Raw genomic sequence first — 19,721 nt, 5'->3', positions numbered from 1 at the left:
GGTTGGGAGTGGCGGACAACAGAGAGTTGTAGGAGATTGCAGGCGAAAATGAGCTTCTTAAGATGGTGACCTTTCCATTGAAAAAGTTTGCTAGGACATCGGCTGATGGAGGAGGGAAGCATGGAAGGGTCGTTTTTAGAAGTTAAGGAGCTATCTGAGCTGTTACTATCTCCCCACACACACACACAAAAAAAAAAAATTGCTTTGCATGCTAGTCCAGCCCACTCTTCCCAGTCACCTTCAGAGTTGGGCTGTCTAAAGCATGCATTAACCAACTCCTGAGGGAAAAAAAAAAAAAGGCAGATCTGATAAAAAGCACTTTATTTTTTTCAAAAGTCATTGCACACACTGGTGTTCCATACAGACAAGGAAACAAAATACTGTAAAACACTTAGAAAAGCTTTAAAAAAACCCAAAAAAACAGGATCTGATGTGCTAGACCAAGCAGCCAGTAGCTGAAGGGTTTCTGCTGGCCTGTTACCCATAAATAAGGCTGGAGAAGTACAGGTTAGAAAGATCATACAGCACCTTCACTATGGTAAGGAAGTAGCAGCAAGGTCCAGAAAGCCTCAATGAACAAATGAAACATACTGTACTTCTAAGACTAGGGTATGTCACATTAGTGCTGTAGAAAAGTAGCTAAAGAGACCTTATTGCTCATAAAAGGTAGGGTAGTATATGGAGATATCCTGTGCTATTTGTCCTCACATTGTGACTAGCACATCAGTCCCAATCCAACTTTTAAAAATAATTAAAATATTGTTTCAGAGAAGATTCATGCCCTAGATTACCAGAAAAGACCCACCTCCCTCCCTAGCAGAAGGCTTGAGCCTTGCTTGGGGGGGGGGGGGGTCAAAATGGTGGACAATTTTCCCCCTTCCCAGGAGGGAGAACGGAAAGACTTCAGCACCTCAGCAGATTTTTGTCCAGGCTACTTTTCATCTTTCAAAATCATGGATCCCCATTCTTCCTATGCAGGTTGTAGGCGTTCAAGCGAGAAAACAAAAGCTGGGGACCTCAGGGGGTTCTCATAAGGCTTACAGCCAAGTCCGTTTCATCTTCCTCAAAGTCAGTCTGCTCCAAGTAAGAAGTCTTAAACAAGGAACAGCAAGTGGTAAGATACAGATCCCAACATGTGCGTGTGGGTTCAGTGACAATAGGAACATGACCAAGTACTCTTACATCCTCCAAGTGAGCTCCATAATTAGTAGACAAGAATGTTCATGTTAACTGCAGATGTTGGATGTTCCTCCAGCACATCTATTTCTTGATCCGAGGTGGTCTTTAGAAGCTCCTCTGTGCAACTCTATTACTGGACCCCAGGAAAACTGCCTCACTGTAAGGCATCTGGCAATTGTCTAACTCTTCCATAGCCATGGGAGCTCTCTCAGAGCTGTGGACACTGGTAGAACAGGCCTTCTTATCTTCAGGGTCATACATCACAGTAGGCCTACCTTGAACGTTATCAGTGTTGCTCTCAGAGCTTCCCACTTCCCTATGGTGAAACAAGAAAAAAACAAAGACAGACATCTGAAAAGCAATAGCATTTAGAAACCTGAGCCATCCTCCCCCCCCCCCACCAGCCCCCCTTCTCTCACTGAAAAAGTTGGCTCACTGTTTTCAGGTTCAGAGATGGGGAAGACTCAACAACCACCACCCAAAGAAGAACAAAAGACTTGCAAAAAAACGTATCTGGATTTTTCAAATTATGTTTGGCATACATTGTCCCTAGTTGAAGACACGTCATGCTTCAGAACAGAAAAAGCATTCGGCATCCACTGACCCCCACCATGCGACTTCCTTACCTCAGATTGGGGCTCTTGTGGTCCAAGAATTCATGCTCTCTGCTCTCTTCAGGAACTGCATCTCCTTGGGTTTGTCCTTGGTCTGGGGGAGAAGGGCAGCATGAAGATTTCAAAGCAGCATCTGCAAAATTGAGGTAAGTCAGCCTTAGGCCTCAAAGAGAATAGTGGCCCTTCACACACAACTACAAGGGGCGGGATCATGCTTTCTAGGTTACAGTCCATACCAGGTTGAGTGTTCTTGGCTCCTTCTTGCATCTCTTGATCTCCTTCTTGGATATACTCTCTCATGTCTAGAGGAGATACAGGGTCAGTGCCACGTGATGATAAATTAATCTGTTAATTACACAAACCAAGAAAATCCTTAGGTCAATGCTTCCTAAATTTGACCCCATTTTTAACAGTTACATTGCTTCAGTAACATGAGATGGATGAATCGTTAATATTTCTCATGTTGTTGCAACCTACTGCCTATGCCTAGTCAACGTGTATTTGTTCATAAATGGGCACCTAACGGTGTATACAATTTGCTTGTATACACTTATTTATTCAATTTTCTAAACTGTTCTCCCAAGGGAGCTCAGAACAGTTTACATGAATTTTATTCAGGTACTCAAGCATTTTCTGTCTGTCCTGGTGAAATCACAATCTATCATTCTAATGTACCAGGTGCAATGGGGGGGGGGGGGATTAAGTGGCTTGCCCAGGGTCACAAGGAACAGCGTGGATTTTAACCCACAACCTCAGGGTGCCGAGGCTGTAGCTTTAACCATTGCACCACACTGCATGTACAATTGGATTCATGCATGCAGACATTCTAGTGTCCAGAACTGTCCTAAGCCAGAAACATACTCTGTGCAACACACCCCTAGAGCTATCCTGCTCACTGTATTGTAGACACAGGGAAGGCAGTGGATAGGACACAAATTTTAGTTTACTTTTGCCCCGTTAGCGTTAATACAAGGCATGACTTAAGTAAGCCAAAGAGTCAGGAAGAGCTCACAGAAGAACAAAATATCTGCGACATCCCTAATCCCTATTTTAGTGATATGGAGTGCAAGTTCAGAGTCTCAATTTTATCTAATCCTATGGAAAATCCAAATCACTCAAAAAGAATTGTTAAATAAAAGTTTATTACACTGGTAGTTTTACTAGGCAGCAGGGAATTTTTACGTTGTCTATATAGGACACTGCAGAATGGGTAGGTTTGGGAGGGGGAAGTGAGGATGCATCAATTTAGCTTGCCCCTGCCACAACCGTCTACGCCACTGCCTACCTTCAGTGTGCTTTATTACAAGTAAAACATTGTTCAATGTGTGCAAGGGAAATGGGTTCCAATTCAGAAAGAATCACAAGTCTGATTAGCATCAGATTCCTATCTGGTCTTTAATCGCAGACTACACTGGCTACCTAGAAATGCAAGAATTAGGTTCAAATTATCCCATATCTTGGTACTACATCCTTAACACCAGAACAAATTATTTTCATCACAATAGCAAGGCCAATGTGTTCATAATTTCAGGTCTGAGGAGCCTCTCTGTGTTTAGCCGTTTGCTTTTTTTTTTTTTTTTTTCTTGCCATATGGAAGTAGGAGTGCCCTTAACCTTTTCTTTTGTGAAGGCAGCTTCATATTTGCACCCGTTCTTCTAAACTGGAATGAAACAATCCCTAAACTACAACCTGGCCAACAGGCACTGCTCTCTCCCCCGGCCCCAGGGCTTCTGCAGCCCCTGAAACAGTAAAGGCAGTGAGAATGGGGTAGCAGAGAGCAGGGCAGCAATGGAGCTAGAGAGTGGGAAAAGAAAGGTTTGCGACTGGTCCCCAACAGTCACTTCTCGAGTTAATCGAGCCCAGTCGGATCGTGAAATGTGTGTTGTGAATTGTGTCCCTGCCTACTTTGCATGCGTTTCTCCTCATTTGCATGCACGGATTCGAAGCGGATCACAGGAGAGGTTAGTGAACGGGGCCGGAGGGAAATCTGGTCGCAAAGGGGTCACAAACCGATCGGTTTGCTTTGTGAATCTAGCCCCTTATCCACTTATCTAGCCACAAGAACCTGAAATGGCCTTCCCACAACTATAAGACAAAACTACCTCGCCTTCAGAAAAAAAAGCTGAAGACATACTTGTAAGGAATTTGTTAAACAACTCAGTAACTTGGCCGCCTCTCCAAACCACATCTTCCCAACTATGTCCAAACATATGAAAATCTATAATTATTACCTTCTTGTAATTTTACTGTATATACACCATCCTTCTACAATAATGTAACCAACTACCTTTTGTCTTTATAGGCCTCTTATGGCACACTTGAATCTATACTTGTTATCTATCTGCAATTATGTAACTTTTATTCATTATGATGTAGCTGTAAATGCTCCATATTTTATATGGGCCTCAGCTTGTAAACCACCATGAACCTGCTTCCAACTTTTAGGTACGGGCAGTGTCGGGCCGTGCAGGTCGGGAGGTGGGCCTTGCTGGTGGCAGGAGGGAGGCCTATGGAGCAGGAGGGACTGAGCACCCCTCCTGCTCCCAACTTTTATGTAAAGGAAGGGTGTCAGGCAAGGCCAGGGGGGTAGGGAATTTTTCACTCTCCTGCTCTCTGCCACCCTTACCTGCAGTGCAGCCCTGCTTTAAAACCACAGGCTCGCACTGCAGAGAAGGGTGGCAAAGAGCAGGAGAGCTGGGGCAGGTAGACATCAGGAGAGAGTCGGAGCAGGCAGAGAGAGAGCAGGGGAGCTAGAGAGAAGAGTCGGGGCAGAGCAGTTTTTTTACACAGTCGCTTGATCGGCCAGCCAGTCGGTGTGTCAGGAAAAAAGGGTAGTGAATAGTGTCCTTCCTGCTTTGCATGCATGGATCGGGATGGGATCGCTACACAGGTTAGTGAATCGGGTCGCAAAGGGCTTGCAAACTGATCGGTAAACGATCTGTTCGCTTTGTGAATCTAGCCTAATGTAAAGTGGGGCAAAGGGCAAGGACCAGGAACAGAGAAGCCAGCTGGGTTTTGAGGGAAACTTTGGAATGCAAGGCTATTTGGTGGTAGACAATCAAACACAGAAAGTGAAGAGTCCTTACCTCTATATATATGTCAACCAAACGAGAAAGGCAAGTGAGATGTCCAAGAGTTCAACCAATGGGATCATTTATTATAAAGAATAAAAATAAAGTCACAGTGCTGAATTAACAAGGTCCCAACTAGGGTCCCAGTTTCAGCATCTGTAGGTGGTAGAGAGAGGAAGTAGAGACAGGGGAAGATGTGGCAGAGAAGAGCTTAAAAACTTAAATTACAGCTGCAGATAAGAGGTAGGGAGGTGAGCAGGATGTAGAAGAAAATGTGGTTATAGCTAGAGTAGGCTGCAGTAGCAGCTGCTGCTCTTAGACCAGGGGTGGGCAACTCCGGTCCTCGAGGGCCTGAATCCATTCAGGTTTTCAGAATTTCCCCAATGAATATGCACTGAAAGCAGTGCATGCAAATAGATCTCATGCATATTCATTGAGGAAATCCTGAAAACCTGACTATATTCTGGCCCTTGAGGACCAGAGTTGCCCATCCCTGTCTTAGACACAAGCTAGTTTTACACTTCTCCCTCCATATTCGCAGTTTCAGCAATTGAGGTTTTATTTGCGGTTTTTAGCTTGCTGGCTCCTCCCCCCCCCAAAAAAAATGACATCAGCTTGCATAGAGAAATTGCCGATTCCAAGCGTTTTACAGAGAAAAAAAACAAACAACCAATCGCCGATTCCCGGCACTTTCTTCACTGTGTTTTGCTTCTCGTTCAGAACAGGCCAGATCTCCCACCATGTTATTTGCGGTTTCACCATATTCACAATGGATTTAAATAGAAAATGGCAAACATATGAAAAAGTTGTTTGCGGTTTTTCTCTATTTGCGGATCTGTTAATCCCCTATCACAGCGAATACGGAGGGAGAAGTGTAAATTCAAAAGTTGCTCTCCAATACTCAATTGGATCAGATGTATCCCAAAAGGAAATTTCTAGAACCACCACGGTGTGCTGATCTTTCCCCTCACCCAGCTGTCCAATGCTGGACAGTAATAAGAGGATGTTTTCTTGGGTATAGTTTTGGTTAGGAGATAGTTCACAACTAAGATGTATACAGTGGCCCATTTATTCCATTATGGAAAGCTCAGAAGCTAGTTAGTGTACTGTAGAACTCATCAATTAAGACCTAGATTGAGGAAGCTGAACCTAGACCTCATTCCAGTTGATGCTTTGACTAGACCACCAGTATTTTGGGGGCAGAGAGGGGGGGATCAGAAAGTGGGGGGGCGCATGTGTGCCTCCACCCCAGGCAACCCCTACCTCTGCTACATCACTGGTTATGATCCAACCAAACTGCAGAATGGCACATAATATAGATAAGTGTGTGTTTTCTAGTTTTCCAGGTTTTGTGGACACCTTGAGCCCACAGGAGTCATGCCAATACTTCCAATTGGTGTGGGTCCCGTCATTCAGCTTTGGGTATTTAAAAGCTGATATTTACACATGCCCTGATTTACATACAGGTCTGGAAGAATATTCTGAATACGTCTGCTTCGCTTCTGTATTTTATAGCTATCTGATGGTTTATCTAAAAATGCTACTCTGTTGGATGCATTGTTAACTTTGATTATTAAGGGTTATTCTGGTTCACTACTTAGACTTGAGGCTATTTTGCAGAGTCTAAACGTTTGATAAATTGCTGTAGAAGTGGAAGCCTTTTAAAGACTGCCACATGTAGTCATACAAGATTTGCCTCTACCATTCAAAGGCTTCTCTTTGCTTTATGTTCTAGCTTGGAATCTGTACCGTATGGTATTTCTTACATCTCCCGCATCCATGCTGTCATGAGGACATTTATTCCCTTTTCTTTTTGGTGTGTTAAGGTTGTACTTTATATTATACATACAGAAATAGTGCCCGAGGTGCACATGCACCACTACTCCTGGTGTTAGGGCCATGCAGATAAAATGCACATCACCAGTTTAAAAAAAAAAAAAGGGATAAATATCAAATAGTTAAATGTTTGCATGTGCAAAAGTTTTTCACCCCTGAAAGCCTGACTTGCCCCATATTCCATAACTTCCCGATTCTCCAGCTAATAGTTTTCATCAAGGTTGGAACAGTGGCGTACCAAGGGCAGGGGATCTGCCTATAGTACAGGGTCTGTGGTCTAATAGCTCCCACCCCTCTGGCAAACTTCCTGTTCTGGGGCAGGGGGCCAGCAGAGCCGAGGGCCACGTGCAGGCAGCCCACAACCCTGTTGACTGATCCATGCATCTTCCCATTGAGTTCCCACCCCAGCAGGTATGCCACTATGCAAGACAAGAACAAAGGCGATTAACACTGCACTTCTGGCCCCAGTCTCCACAGGACCTGTGCATTGTAAAATACCACACCAAAAGGAAATATAGCACCATGTGGACAGGAGTGTAGAGCACTGAGCTGGAGAGAGGGACAGTGCATATAAAGATGAAAAGCCAGCTCAGATATATTCACACTCCCACTCCCATGGGCAGGCTGGAAGGAAGGGGAAACCCATCTCAAAGCACCAAAAAGGAGTACCGCCTCACAGCTCCAGTTAGGAGTAGGTCCCAACTTACTGCTGTCCAGGCCATTGGCCCCCAAGGGGGAAAGAAAAATATGCTTATAAGTTAGAAAGATTTACAAAATTTACTTTATTAATAATTATTTTGCTGAAATATAAAAAAGTTTAGCATACAGTATCTACTCCAGTCCTTTGACCCCTTATCCTATGTGCAAGTGTTTTAATTCTTTCCTACCAACCATTGTAGTTCCTTTCTATACTATTTAGGCCTAGATTCACTAAGCCCACCGATCTTACCCGATCGATGGGCGATCCGATTCACCAACCATCTTCATGCAAATGGGGGGCGATCGGAGGCATGCCCCTCACCGACGACATGGATCGCTGAAGAGCGATCCCGATGCATGCGCAGACCATCTACTTCCTGTAGATGGTCTGTGCATGCGATTGATGTCGGGGTTTTTTTTTTTTTTTTGGGGGGGGGGGTTTACTCACCCCCCCCCAACTCTCCCACTCTCTGCCACCCTTCCCTGCAGTGCGAGCCCATGGTTTTAACCCATGGGTTTAAAGCGGGTTAAAACCTTGAGCTTGCGCTGCAGGGAAGAGTAGCGAGCAGGAGTAGAGCTTTTTTTCAGCAGAGCAGGAGAATCGTGGCAGAGAACACAGAGGGAGCAGAGCAGGATTGCAGCAGAGAGCACAGAGGGGGCAGAGTTTTTTTTGAGCAGGGCTGGTGGAAGTTGGCTGGGATTTCAGGGCGGCATGGAGCAGGAGAGTCGGCAGAGACATGTGCAACTGGTCCTCAGCAGTCACTTGTTTTGAGATCAGCCAGTCCAGTCTGTGTTCCTCTTTTTTTTTTTAGTGAATTGCTGCCTACCTATATTTACATGCTTTTCCTCCTCATTTGAATGCACGGATTGGATCAGGTGCGGGAGGAAGGTTAGTGAATCGGGTCAGGGTTGCAAAGTGATCGGGACACAATCGGTAACCTTAGTGATTTAACTCTCAAGTCTCTTCCACCTTTAACTGGTAAAAGCAGGACAAGGCAGTGTGTAAAGAATGAGGAGAGTGTTTCCCCATCCCCACCCCATTTGCACAAAACCACAAACACTTATTTTTATATTTCAATTTTTTTTTAAAAACGGATAAAAAGGGACAATATTCTATACAACTTTGTAAAGTTATAAATGGAAACTTCCATTTGGATCTGTTTTGGTACAACCTTCCCAAAGATTGTTGCTTGTATTTTAACATCTAGAAGACAGTTGGATTGTCTTTCAGACATGGGCATAGAAGAGGATCACTGTGTAGTGGATGAACAAGAAAATAAGTGCATATTGAATGTTGGACATACTTCCTTGATGCCAGCAATGATGGATGAATCTGTTGCTGTTAATAGTAAGATGCTTGAGCAGCTGGGCATATGATGGGACATTGCAGATTGTAGGAGTGATCAAAGACACACCGGGGAGGGGCCCAAGGCTCCCTTCTCTTCAAAATGGTGGGTCTTCCTCCCTTCTCTGTTCATCCTGGGATGCATTGGAAGGGAGGGGCCTTAGGCTCTGATTGGCCCAGGCATCCAAGAACCCTCACAGGATTGACAGGGAAGGGGAAGATTCACCATTTTGAAGAGATGGGAGGGATTAAGTATCCCTGCTGCTGGTCTTCTAAAAAAGAAGGTGAGTGGGGGAGCTTGCTGCCAGGGGATACTGCTGAGGTTCGAAGGGGGGGAGGGGAATAAAACTAGACCAGACTTTTGGGGAGGTTCCATTTAAGAGGAATGTGCCATTCGTGGTGGCAAGTGAGAGCTGCTTTATTTTCCTGTCAGTATCTGAGCCAATCAGCACTCGGGCAGGCACTGACAGTAAAGTAAGGCTACAACAGTTTAGACCCTGTTGGCAAATATCGGCCCCAAATCTTCCTAGAGGAGTGTTCTTTTGAGAATAAGAGGTAAATTTCTTAAACTAGGCTGCCTTGTTTCAGGAAGATATGGGGGAGGGAAATTTGGGCCCACTTTTGTTGAATGGGGAAGGCATCAGCACTCAAGATTAGGCCAATATAAGAGGCAATCAGGAGAGAAATCTACAAGAGCTTGGATTTACTGCTATCATGGTAGCAGAGGATCTGAGCTTGTGTCACGCGATTAGAATCTAACTGGCTTTTACATCTGGATAGATGAGTAGGACCATCCATTTCTTTGTACACTGGTCTTGTCATTTAAGAGTATACTAAAAGGGCTAATACAGAACACGTCTTCCATTCTCATCAGCCCTATCCCACATGTCTCTGCCACTATTCTTCCTTGTACCCAATCTTAGACGTCAACCTAATTCTGTGGTCATAGGGTAACAGCTGTGGAAACACAGGTCATGCATGTCATCAAGTACCTTTGAGAACTCACCTTCTTGCATGGGGTGACTGATTTCAGTGGGACACCATTACGTATTATTTGTAGAATCTCAGTCATGGCATACTGCTTCATGTGGAAGGAGCCTCCTGGAAAGAAGAGTCAATTCCTCCTCTTAAAACCATGAAGAGGCAACCAAGACACTCTTGGCGCCAAAAACAAAATTAAAAAAAAAATTGCTCCATGATCTACTCATCTCACTTTACTATATGGTGTTTACTATATGGCAGGATATACCCATGAAAAAAGGGAGGGGGGAGGGGATAACCACGGATATCCCAAAGACATCTGCCCAGAACACTTCAGCAAGGGACATTTAGGATGGCAAGGCAGAAATCTTTAAAGAGTAGCCCTAACGGTGGACTAAGAGCCACGGTTCCCTCTAAATGGAAAAGAAATCCTCTAACTGCATTGTAGTCAGTGTGCAGCTGTGCTTCGATATTGTTTACATTTGCTAGGGACAGGCAGGTTTCCCCCAATTCCTACAGAGCTTGCTTGCTCCTCACTATCGAAAATGTGAGGAACATCAATTCCCCTCCCCCCCACTAGCAGAGGTGTAGGTAAAAGACACTGCTTAGCTTATAGGGAATGGTGTTAAGAACCCAGGGAAATGGATTAGATTCCATTGTATCTCTGGGCAAGTCACAAGAAAAACAGCCATATTGATATGGACCGAAGATTCATCAAGCCTAGTATCCTGTTTCCAGCAGTAGCCAAACCAGGTCCCAAGTAGTAAAACGCATAATCCATTGCCTTAGATTGTGAACCCCACTAGGGACAGAGAACATATTTAGTCATACTGCTTTTGGTAATATCACAGAAACATGGTATATCAATAACACTAGACAGACTTTGGAAAAGTCAGCATTTTAGATAATGAATAGCCAACATTCTCCTCTTCCCAATTGCCTCAGGGCTTCCCCGAGGATTGTCAATGTCAGACACCCCTCAAGATGCACAAATACATACCATTCGCAGTTGTGAAGTTATCCTCATCGCCATGTTCCCCTGGGATTTGTAGTGCATTCCACAGACTCACTGAGTCATGTGACCTGAAGAGCAAGAGAAAGGCGAAAACCCTTTGATCCTTACACCTGCCCTGGCAACAGCCCAAGATACATTAAAAACAAAAAACAAAAACTCAACGCTCACCATTTGGAGACAGCAGGTGGTGGTAGTGGTGATGGTAAAGGTGGAGTCCAGGAACCTGGAAATGGATTCTCTGCTTGCTGCAGACGTTTCTGTAAGACGGCCACTGGAAGGGGGGGGGGGGGGGGGGGAGAGGAAGGAAGAAGAGAAACTTCCAGGATTCAAGACAATGGTTATATTTCTTTATACTCTTACTCATTAGCCTCTCAAAAATGCAAATGTTCCAAAGGACCCAGACCCTGATTCCCCAGACCAATATTAACATTCAGGTATGGTGGGATATACCATCTTGAGCTACTACAGAAAATAGCAATGGGCCGTCAGAAAAAAAAAAAACCTACATATTTGTTTGATGTTGGAAAGAATGTGCACATCCCCCCTCTCCCCCCCCCCTCCCCCCCGAGGCCACAAACCATTACTCATGAGAAAAACCATTGGGGAAAACTGCACTCTTTGGGCTAATATTTTTCTCTGCAATGATCAAGACACTGCCATGCACACCCCCATATGCATGAAGAGAAAAGTTCTGGTTGCCTACCCCTACTGAAAATGAGAGCTAAACCCAAATCCTTTTCACCTAGCCCACTCCATTTACTCCAGGGTCTCTTACTCTCGTGCTTCAGGTCTCTGATACTCTGTTCAGCTTGCTGTGCTCTTCCCTCCAGTTGTCGCTTCTCTTTCAGCGATTGTTCCAACATCTTGTCGGAGGAGAACACGCTCTGGGAATCAGATAACAAAAAACAAACCCAACTGTACTAGACACACAAATTCAGAGCAACATTGATTAGATTACCCAATGCAAAAACTGGAGCCTCTCTTAGTTCTACAAATTGCAACCTTAGAATTACATGGTTCTAACAGTACCGAAAGTTGGCTCGCAGTTAGAACCTTGTAATCCCATGCATAGACTAATTTCTGTACATAGAACCATGTAATTTCTTATAAAATGAAGGAACGGTTAAGTTGCAATAAATCCTCGTGAGTGTTGTAACATCTACATGTCAGATAGAACCTGGAAGTCATCGGAGTTAAAAATACTGAAAATTGTCACTTAGAATAGTGTTTTTCAACCTTTTTACACCTATGGACCGGCAGAAATAAAAAAATTATTCTGTGGACCGGCATCGGTCTGTGGACTGGCAGTTGAAGAACACTGGGTTAAATTGTGGGCCAGACCCCGCCCATCTCTACCCAATGCCCACCCTAGACCCCGCCCCCATAACAGTACTAATTGCACCTTGCACGTCCCTTGCCTCATCTGAAAGACTTCCCTCTGATTTTGCAATGTCCGAGAGAAGGCTTCCAGTTCAGGCGCAGGATGCCCATAGGAGCCACTGCCCATGGCTTTGTGCACTGAATCAGTTAGGAAGAGGGAGCTGGCTCGATAACGCCGCCATCGATTGCACAGTGGCGGTTGAAGAACACTGTTTTGGGCCTGTGGACCGGCAGGAAATTTCTGTGGACTGGCACTGGTCCATAGACCGGTGGTTGAAGAACACTGACTTAGAACCCTGTAATTCTAAGGTCGCGAAATGCATCTTCTGCCCTCCCTATTCCAATACCGAAATGCACTCCTCACTCTGCCCCGTCGTTACTACCTACTGTTCATTGTAATACCTTTGAACACATGAAGTCTTCTAGCTCATGAATGCGGCTGCTCAGCTCCTTGTTTCTCTTCAGAGACCAGTTCAGTTCTTCTTCAATAGCTGAAAGCAGTGGACCCATTGTTATATTTAACATACCAGTTAAAATGCAGTGTGCAAGGGAAAAAAAAAAAAAACAACTTTTCTGCACACCTAGATAGCAAGCAACTACTGGTCTTTGTTGCCATATCATGTGTAGATTATGCCTGACTGTTGGGCAAACTTTTTTGCACAGGTGGGCAGTGTAGTATGTTTCTCTCCTCATTTGTCCATAAGCAATTTGTCATGTACTTTTACCCCCTCCCCCTTCTGTTAAACTGCGCTAGCACTTTTTAGCGCAGAGCTGCGCTGAATGGCCCGCGCTGCTCCTGATGCTCAGAGAACCACCAGCAAACCAGACTTTTATTTTTTTAAACTTACACCATACAGTCAGCAGCCCCAGTCCTGCCTGTACACATTTAACACATGCCTGAGACATGCCTTTAGCATAATACAGGATACCTAGCTATGCACATAACTTCCACTTCTCATTCAATCAGCAGCCCCATTATGCCGACTATAGCTTTATGGAAGTCTCAATAGATGACCTCAGGTTTTGTACTGAACAAGGACTCCTCATCTGAATGGCCAAACACTGTTGAACTCACTCTTTGAGTTATATTGGCAATTGTATGATGCTTTTATTCAGTTAACACTAAGATAACAGAAGTAAGGGTTATCAGCCAGACTCTGTTCTTTACTTCATTAAAGAAATTTACTGAAGAACTGAACACTTACTAATGATGAAAACTTCAAGGCAGTTCAACTGTCAGAGCCTTCTCACTACCAGCTCTCCCTATACATAAAGGGAGCTGGGAATGTCTACACCTTGTGGAAATAACACTGCTCTCCAGACTTAAGATATAAAACCAAGCTGTATTAGATTGTTAGAAATAAAGGGTGAAAACCAGGTGGGAGAGGAGAATGCTAACTCAGCCATGTAGTCTTATAAAATATGGCAACTGTTCTCTCCAACTAAACAAGGGAGGGGGGGGGGGGCAGATTAAGCTCTGTGGATGCAACCTAGCTTTCTGGGAAAAGCAAAGCCCTCTGGGGATTAAGTCCACATGGCTCACTTTACTTATACATCTTAGCATAAACACTTATACAAGAAACTGAGTACATGCCCACATAAGTGAGGACAGAACACCCATACCTGCTGATATGCAGTTTTAACACACACGGTTCAACACTATTGACACCTCCAGACCTACTGGTAATTTTGAAGCATTAAAGGTTGGCACTTGTGAATCAGGCAATACCCAGACATTGCCAGGTGGAGTGCTCATTTTAATGAGCTCATTGTACTTTATTTCCTCACTATCCTTGGAGGTTGCTATGGGGCATGGGAAAAAGATGGTGCAGAACCATTTTTTGCATCAGAAGCAATGCTTGTATACTATATCAATTAGAACTGGTTTAGCGACAAACATTAAGAGGCAGTTTAAAGCAATTTAAGAATACTTGAGACTGGTCAAGCCTGCCAAGGTAAGTGGTTTTGTATGGTTGTCTAAAATGTTCACTTGACAGCTGTAAGTGTTGCTTGGACAATCTGATGGCTTACTGCTGTTCGCACATTTCTTTATGGCTTCCTCCACTTGGCCAGCTTCTGGTTGGTTCACATTGGCACACTGTGCTGGATGATCTGCAGAGCTTTGTGATTGCCAACAGGTCAGTTGTATCAGTCTAGCACAGGGGTAGGCAATTCTGGTCCTCGAGAGCCGGAGCCAGGTCAGGTTTTCAGGATATTCACAATGACTATGTACGAGATGGATTTGCATGCACTGCCTCCTTGAGATGCAAATCTATCCCATGCATATTTATTGTGGATTTCCTGAAAACATGACCTGGTTCCTACCCCCTAGTCTAGCATATACAGGATGTTTTTCTAAATTTTCTTATGTTGTGAATTTAGGTAGCCTCTGGCAACCAATTTTTCCCCTTTCAGATTCTACCAAATTGCAAAACTCCATTTCACAATCAAATTTATATAATGGTCAAATGTTTTTGCTCACATCTTTTATACCTTGGTTGCAGCTTACTGCATCATGATTTGAGTTGATCTCCATTACCATTTTGTTTGTTTATTTAAAAAAAAATAATTAGCTGCCTATTTCTAGGCAGTTTACAAAATAGAACCATAAAATACAGGTACCTACAATAGTTAAGCACAAACAGGCAACAAATACTTCAATCAGATAATTTACCCGACATGGCCAGCCATATATATCAGTAAGAATATTCTCAGATCGAGAGTAAGCAATCATTTAAATGCTTCCATGAATAAAGTGTTTAATACTTAAAAATTTTTGAACATCCAAAAGAGCTCTCAATGGTCCTGTTAAATTGTTCCATAAAGTCACTCTTGCTAAAGAGTTAGCAGATGTTCTTATGCTTTCATAATGTACTTTTGAAAAATCTGTTTATATTTGCTCAACCACCTTAAATACCAAAGAACTGCTAAAATCCTTTGAAAGAGGCCTACCAAGTATTCACAAATACAGAAACAAAGAAAAAACAATGGCCCAACAGCCTATCTAGTTGGTCTATCCGCAGCATCCACTATCTCCTCCTCTCCCTAAGAAATGTAATTGTGCCACACATTCTTGAATTCAGACAGCATCTCCACCACATCTACCAGAAGACTATTCCACACATCTATGACCCTTTCTGTAAAGGGGCATGTCCTTAGATTACTCCTGAGCCCTCAGGTATTTAAACATCTCCCCTTCTGCTTTTCCTGCAAAGTATACAAATTGAGATTTTTAAGTCTGTCCCCATACACCTCATGACAAAGACCAGCCACCATTTTAGTAGCCTTCCTCTGAACCAACTCAATTCTGTTTATATATCTTTAAAAGATGTGATCTCCAGAATTGTACACTATTCTAATGAGGTCTCACCAGTCTTAGAGCTTCATCAATAATCTCCTTTTTCCTATTGGCCATACCTCTCCCTATGTGACCTAGCATCTTGCTAACTTTCACCATTGTCTTTTCAACCTGTTTAGCCACCTTTAGATCATACTATCACACGCAATTCCTGCTCCTCTTTTCCATGCACTAAAGTTCTACTCCCCCACCCCTACACACATACAAAACCATTCCTTCAAGTTTTTGCAGCCCAAATGCATGACCTTGCATTTCTTAGCATTAAACCTTAACTGCCAAATTTCAGACCCATTTTTCAAGCTTCGATAAGTCCTTCCTTATGTCATTCACACCGTCAGGAGTGTCTATTCTATTGGAAATTTTAGTTATCTGCAAAGAGGCCAATCGTATTCAACAACCATTCAATATTGTTTACAAACAATGTTAACAGGCTCAAGAAATGAACCTTCAGGCACACCACTGGTTAACATCCCTTTTCTTAGAGGAATCTCCATAAGCCACTACCCTCTAACCTTCCACTCAACCAGTTCATCCCTTTGGGGCCCATCCAAGGGCACACTTTATCAGATGCCAGTGTGGAACACTTGTCAAGAATACACCACATCTAGTGCACTCCCTCTTTTCCAATTCTTGGTCACCCAAATAGTTATGAATAAAGGCAAGAGATTTGTCCTTTAGACAAGTGTTTCTCAATTTAATCCTGGAGTACCCCCCTTGCCAGTCAGCTTTTTAGGATATCAAATACGCATAAATTAGATTTGCATATACTGCCTCCATTATATGCAAATTTTTCATGCATAGTCATTGTGGATATCCTGAAAACCTGACTAGCAAGGGGGTACTCTAGGATAGAGTTGAGAAGCCTGCTTTAAAGAACTTACAATTTTTTGAAATAAGTGTTAGTTAATTGTCCTGTAGATGAACTCTAGACTAATGGGGTTGGTATAATTTGTCTAATCAACCTCTGAAACAAGGAACCATTTAGCAATTTATCCCTACATCCTGTTGCTGTTCATAGCCAATTTTCCTTCATTAGCCTGTCTTAAGAGCCCGACCGAGAGTTCTCCTTTGTTGCAATAGAGATGCCATGAGAACATCAGGACTATCAAATTAAAATTCAATTTCTTATGCAAAAGGCAAAATTGAAGTCACTAAATAAAAATGGGCCAAGTGCCAGCCATCTTCCATCACACCAAGTTTTGGGTGTTGTCCACTTCACGAAGGGGATATGAACTGGATTAAGCTTTATGGTCAATATATCTAGGGAAGGTTATTTCATGATCATGAGACTCCATAGCCCCTAACTTTTATACTTGATGACTGAAGTCTACCATCTTCACTGGAGCACCCCATTGGGATGATGCAGCAATAGTTACTCAAAATCTAAATGAAGCTCCAGCAACTGGATGGACGGTCATCTGATGAGCACTTCCTTCCCATTAATGATCCTTAAAAGTTTTATTCTATAGCAATACACGTAAGGAGAAGCTAGTTAATTCTACCATCCCACTAGATAAGGAGTTGTTAATGGTGTCTCCAATCCAAGGTCCAGCTACCCTTGATTGAAGCAGAATCAGATAGTTGCCTTGAGTGCCAGAATAGGTGTGGGGGGGGGGGGGAGAGAAGAAGCAGCTTGCAAAGCCTGTAAACCCATGTACCCACTAATTTTTTTTTTAATGTAATATGAAGCACAGTGCCTAAAGCATTAAGACATTCGCTCTCCATATGCTGGTACGTTAACCGTTATTCTCAAAAAGGACATGCTGCTTTTATTAAATGGCTGTGCCAGCAGTTACCAGAGAACATCCTACCAGCTATGAAATAAGGAAGCATTGAACTGCTACCTCTAACAGGGGAGGAGAAAACTGGACATTCAGCAGAGAGAGGAGATGGGTGGACAGCAAAAAAAAAAAAAAAATAAAAAAAAAAACCACTGCACAGCAAGAGGCTGCAGAAAGAAAAGCAAAAGAATGGGATTATGCTGGACCCTGGGCAAAGTTAAGGAACACCAAGGCTGGCATTGAATGAGCATAGCATAAAAAGTTGCCATACTAGAACAGATTGATGCACCTTCAAGCCCAGTATCCTGTTTACAACAGCGGTCACAAGTACCTGGGTAAGATCCCAAGGAGTAAAAGTTTTTTTTTTTTTTTAATGCTGCTTATCCTAGCAATATGCAGTGGCTTTCTCCAAGTCCATAAGCCACCAAGGACTTGGGGCAGCCTGCAAGGCTGATGCTAGGCCATAGGCAAGGGGGCTAGTGCTGAATCTGAGAGGGGAAGAGATGTGCAGGATATAATGCTTGTCTACCGCAGCTACCTCTCAGTTCTGTGCAGTTTACAGAGTAAAGATACTGGACATTCAGAGTGAATTACAATCCATTAGTTTAAAACAAGTATGTTTTAACAATTTTCTAAATGCCAGATATATTAAGTTCCAACACCCAAGACATTTAACCCATATACTGGCCTGCGCCAAAGAATGGTTTGTAAACACGTCCCTAATAGATGGAAAGTCAAATATCTGCAAACCCCGTGTAGGGTGTTCTCCATTAACAAATTCAAAGTGGTCAAAAAAATAACTAGGTAAAAGACCATTAAAAGACATAACATACAACCAAACTTCGCCTCAATTGGCAGCCAGTGAAATTTTTGGTGATATTTTGTCACATGGTAAAATTTTTTCAGACTGAATATCCAATGAACAGTGGTATTTTGAATAACTTGAAATCTTTAATTGTCAATCTGTAAGACCATCAAAAGGATGTTACAGCAATTTAAAGTGCTTAGAATAAGTGACTGCACCAATAGCCTAAAAGAGGAAAGATCAAAATATGGCCCAATTGTTCAAAGCTTCCATAACAGAAAACATTTAACAAGGAGTATTAATGTTAATATCAAATGATGAATTTCAATCCCCCTGGTATCTTGTCCTCTCACCCTCCATGCTCTAGCAGGCTAGCATCCCTTCCTCCCCTGGCCCCCATCCTTTCCCTTCCCCCAATATGATCCAACCTGATTTAACACCCCCCCCCCCACCTTGTGCTCCTCATGAACATCCCTAGTGGTCTATTGGCCTCTTCATGAGGCAAAAGAGAACCCAACTCTTTCCAGCCCCTTCGGCTGCTAAAGCTGCCGCCGCTCTGAAGAATTTCAAAATACCTGCTGAGATTTTGTGAAATCTCATGAGGCTGCTACAGTCTCAGCAACAGTTATAATGGCAGCAGGGACAAGAAAGTTGAGTTCTTTCCTGCCCCCTCCATGAAAAGGTCACTAGACCAGGGCTGCCCAAGTCCGGTCCTCGAGATCTACTGGCAGGCCAGGTTTTCAGGATATCCACAATGAACATGCATGAGAGATTTGTATACCAAGAAGGCAGTGCAGGCAAATCGCTCTCATGCATATTCATTGTGGATATCCTGAAAACCTGGCCTGCCAGTAGATTTTGAGGACCAGACTTGGGCAGTCCTGCACTAGACTATCAGGGATGTAAAAAGGGTAGGCTTAGGGAGGGCTGTGTTTGTATCCCCACTGCTGTAGTATCAGGGTTTCCTGTTCCCATAGCACTACCGCAGAACGGTAATTACCTTGTCATTCTCTATAGCACAGAACTTGGGAACCAGAGAGACACTGGGATTTGGGAATACATCAAGGAATTAACAGCCAGACACAGCCAAGCGCATATTTGTACAAAAGGACAGTAAACATTTAACCACCCAATCTTATTACACAAGTTGAATGACTTGACTACCCAAACACTGGAGCACAGGTTATCCTACCGAGTTTAACATTTAAGGCACATTCTACATATGTACTCTGTAGATAATTGAGGTGTCCTAGTTCCTTCCAACTCTTCTGTAAACTTCTAAAAACTTTATTTGCTAAACATTTTGAAAACTAACTCTTGTATTTCAGTTTACTTTATTTTTTTTAATTTATTGTTAACCGCGTCAAGCTTCCTTCGGTTGAAGACCTGGTATATAAGGTTTAAGTTTTAATTTAGATAAAGCCTCATCTCAGGACAGAGCCAAGAAAGACCAAGGCAGGTCTTACAGATAAGATATAAAGGAATAGAACTAGAGAATGACATGGTGACAAGACTTCATCACTATTCCCATCCCTGTGGATAACCTTGGGAAACATCCTGTGTCATTCTTTAGTGTATCTCAATCTCAGCCCTTCTATACCAGCATTCTTCATTGCAAGGCTTGAAGGTCAGTGGTTGTGCCCATTCATACCCTGAT

General features: G+C 43.2%; 1 protein-coding gene across 1 annotated transcript in view; it reads right to left on the bottom strand.

The window, feature by feature from the left end:
• Positions 1 to 304: 304 nt before the first annotated feature.
• The window catches only part of LOC117362835 (shootin-1-like), a 30,339-nt gene continuing 10,922 nt past the window's right edge, over positions 305 to 19,721 (bottom strand). Inside the window, exons 4-11 of the mRNA XM_033949872.1 lie at positions 12,523 to 12,611; positions 11,516 to 11,624; positions 10,909 to 11,011; positions 10,726 to 10,808; positions 9,751 to 9,845; positions 2,030 to 2,138; positions 1,806 to 1,926; positions 305 to 1,495 (exon numbers count right to left, since the gene is read on the bottom strand). Coding sequence (XP_033805763.1) covers positions 1,285 to 1,495; positions 1,806 to 1,926; positions 2,030 to 2,138; positions 9,751 to 9,845; positions 10,726 to 10,808; positions 10,909 to 11,011; positions 11,516 to 11,624; positions 12,523 to 12,611 — 920 coding nt within the window. The 3' untranslated portion in view covers positions 305 to 1,284. The remainder of the gene's footprint in view (positions 1,496 to 1,805; positions 1,927 to 2,029; positions 2,139 to 9,750; positions 9,846 to 10,725; positions 10,809 to 10,908; positions 11,012 to 11,515; positions 11,625 to 12,522; positions 12,612 to 19,721) is intronic.

This window comes from Geotrypetes seraphini, chromosome 6, assembly GCF_902459505.1.
Source record: "Geotrypetes seraphini chromosome 6, aGeoSer1.1, whole genome shotgun sequence".
NCBI lineage: Eukaryota > Metazoa > Chordata > Amphibia > Gymnophiona > Dermophiidae > Geotrypetes > Geotrypetes seraphini.
Note: the sequence above shows the minus strand (reverse complement) of the source record. Positions and strands in the feature narration are given on the sequence as shown.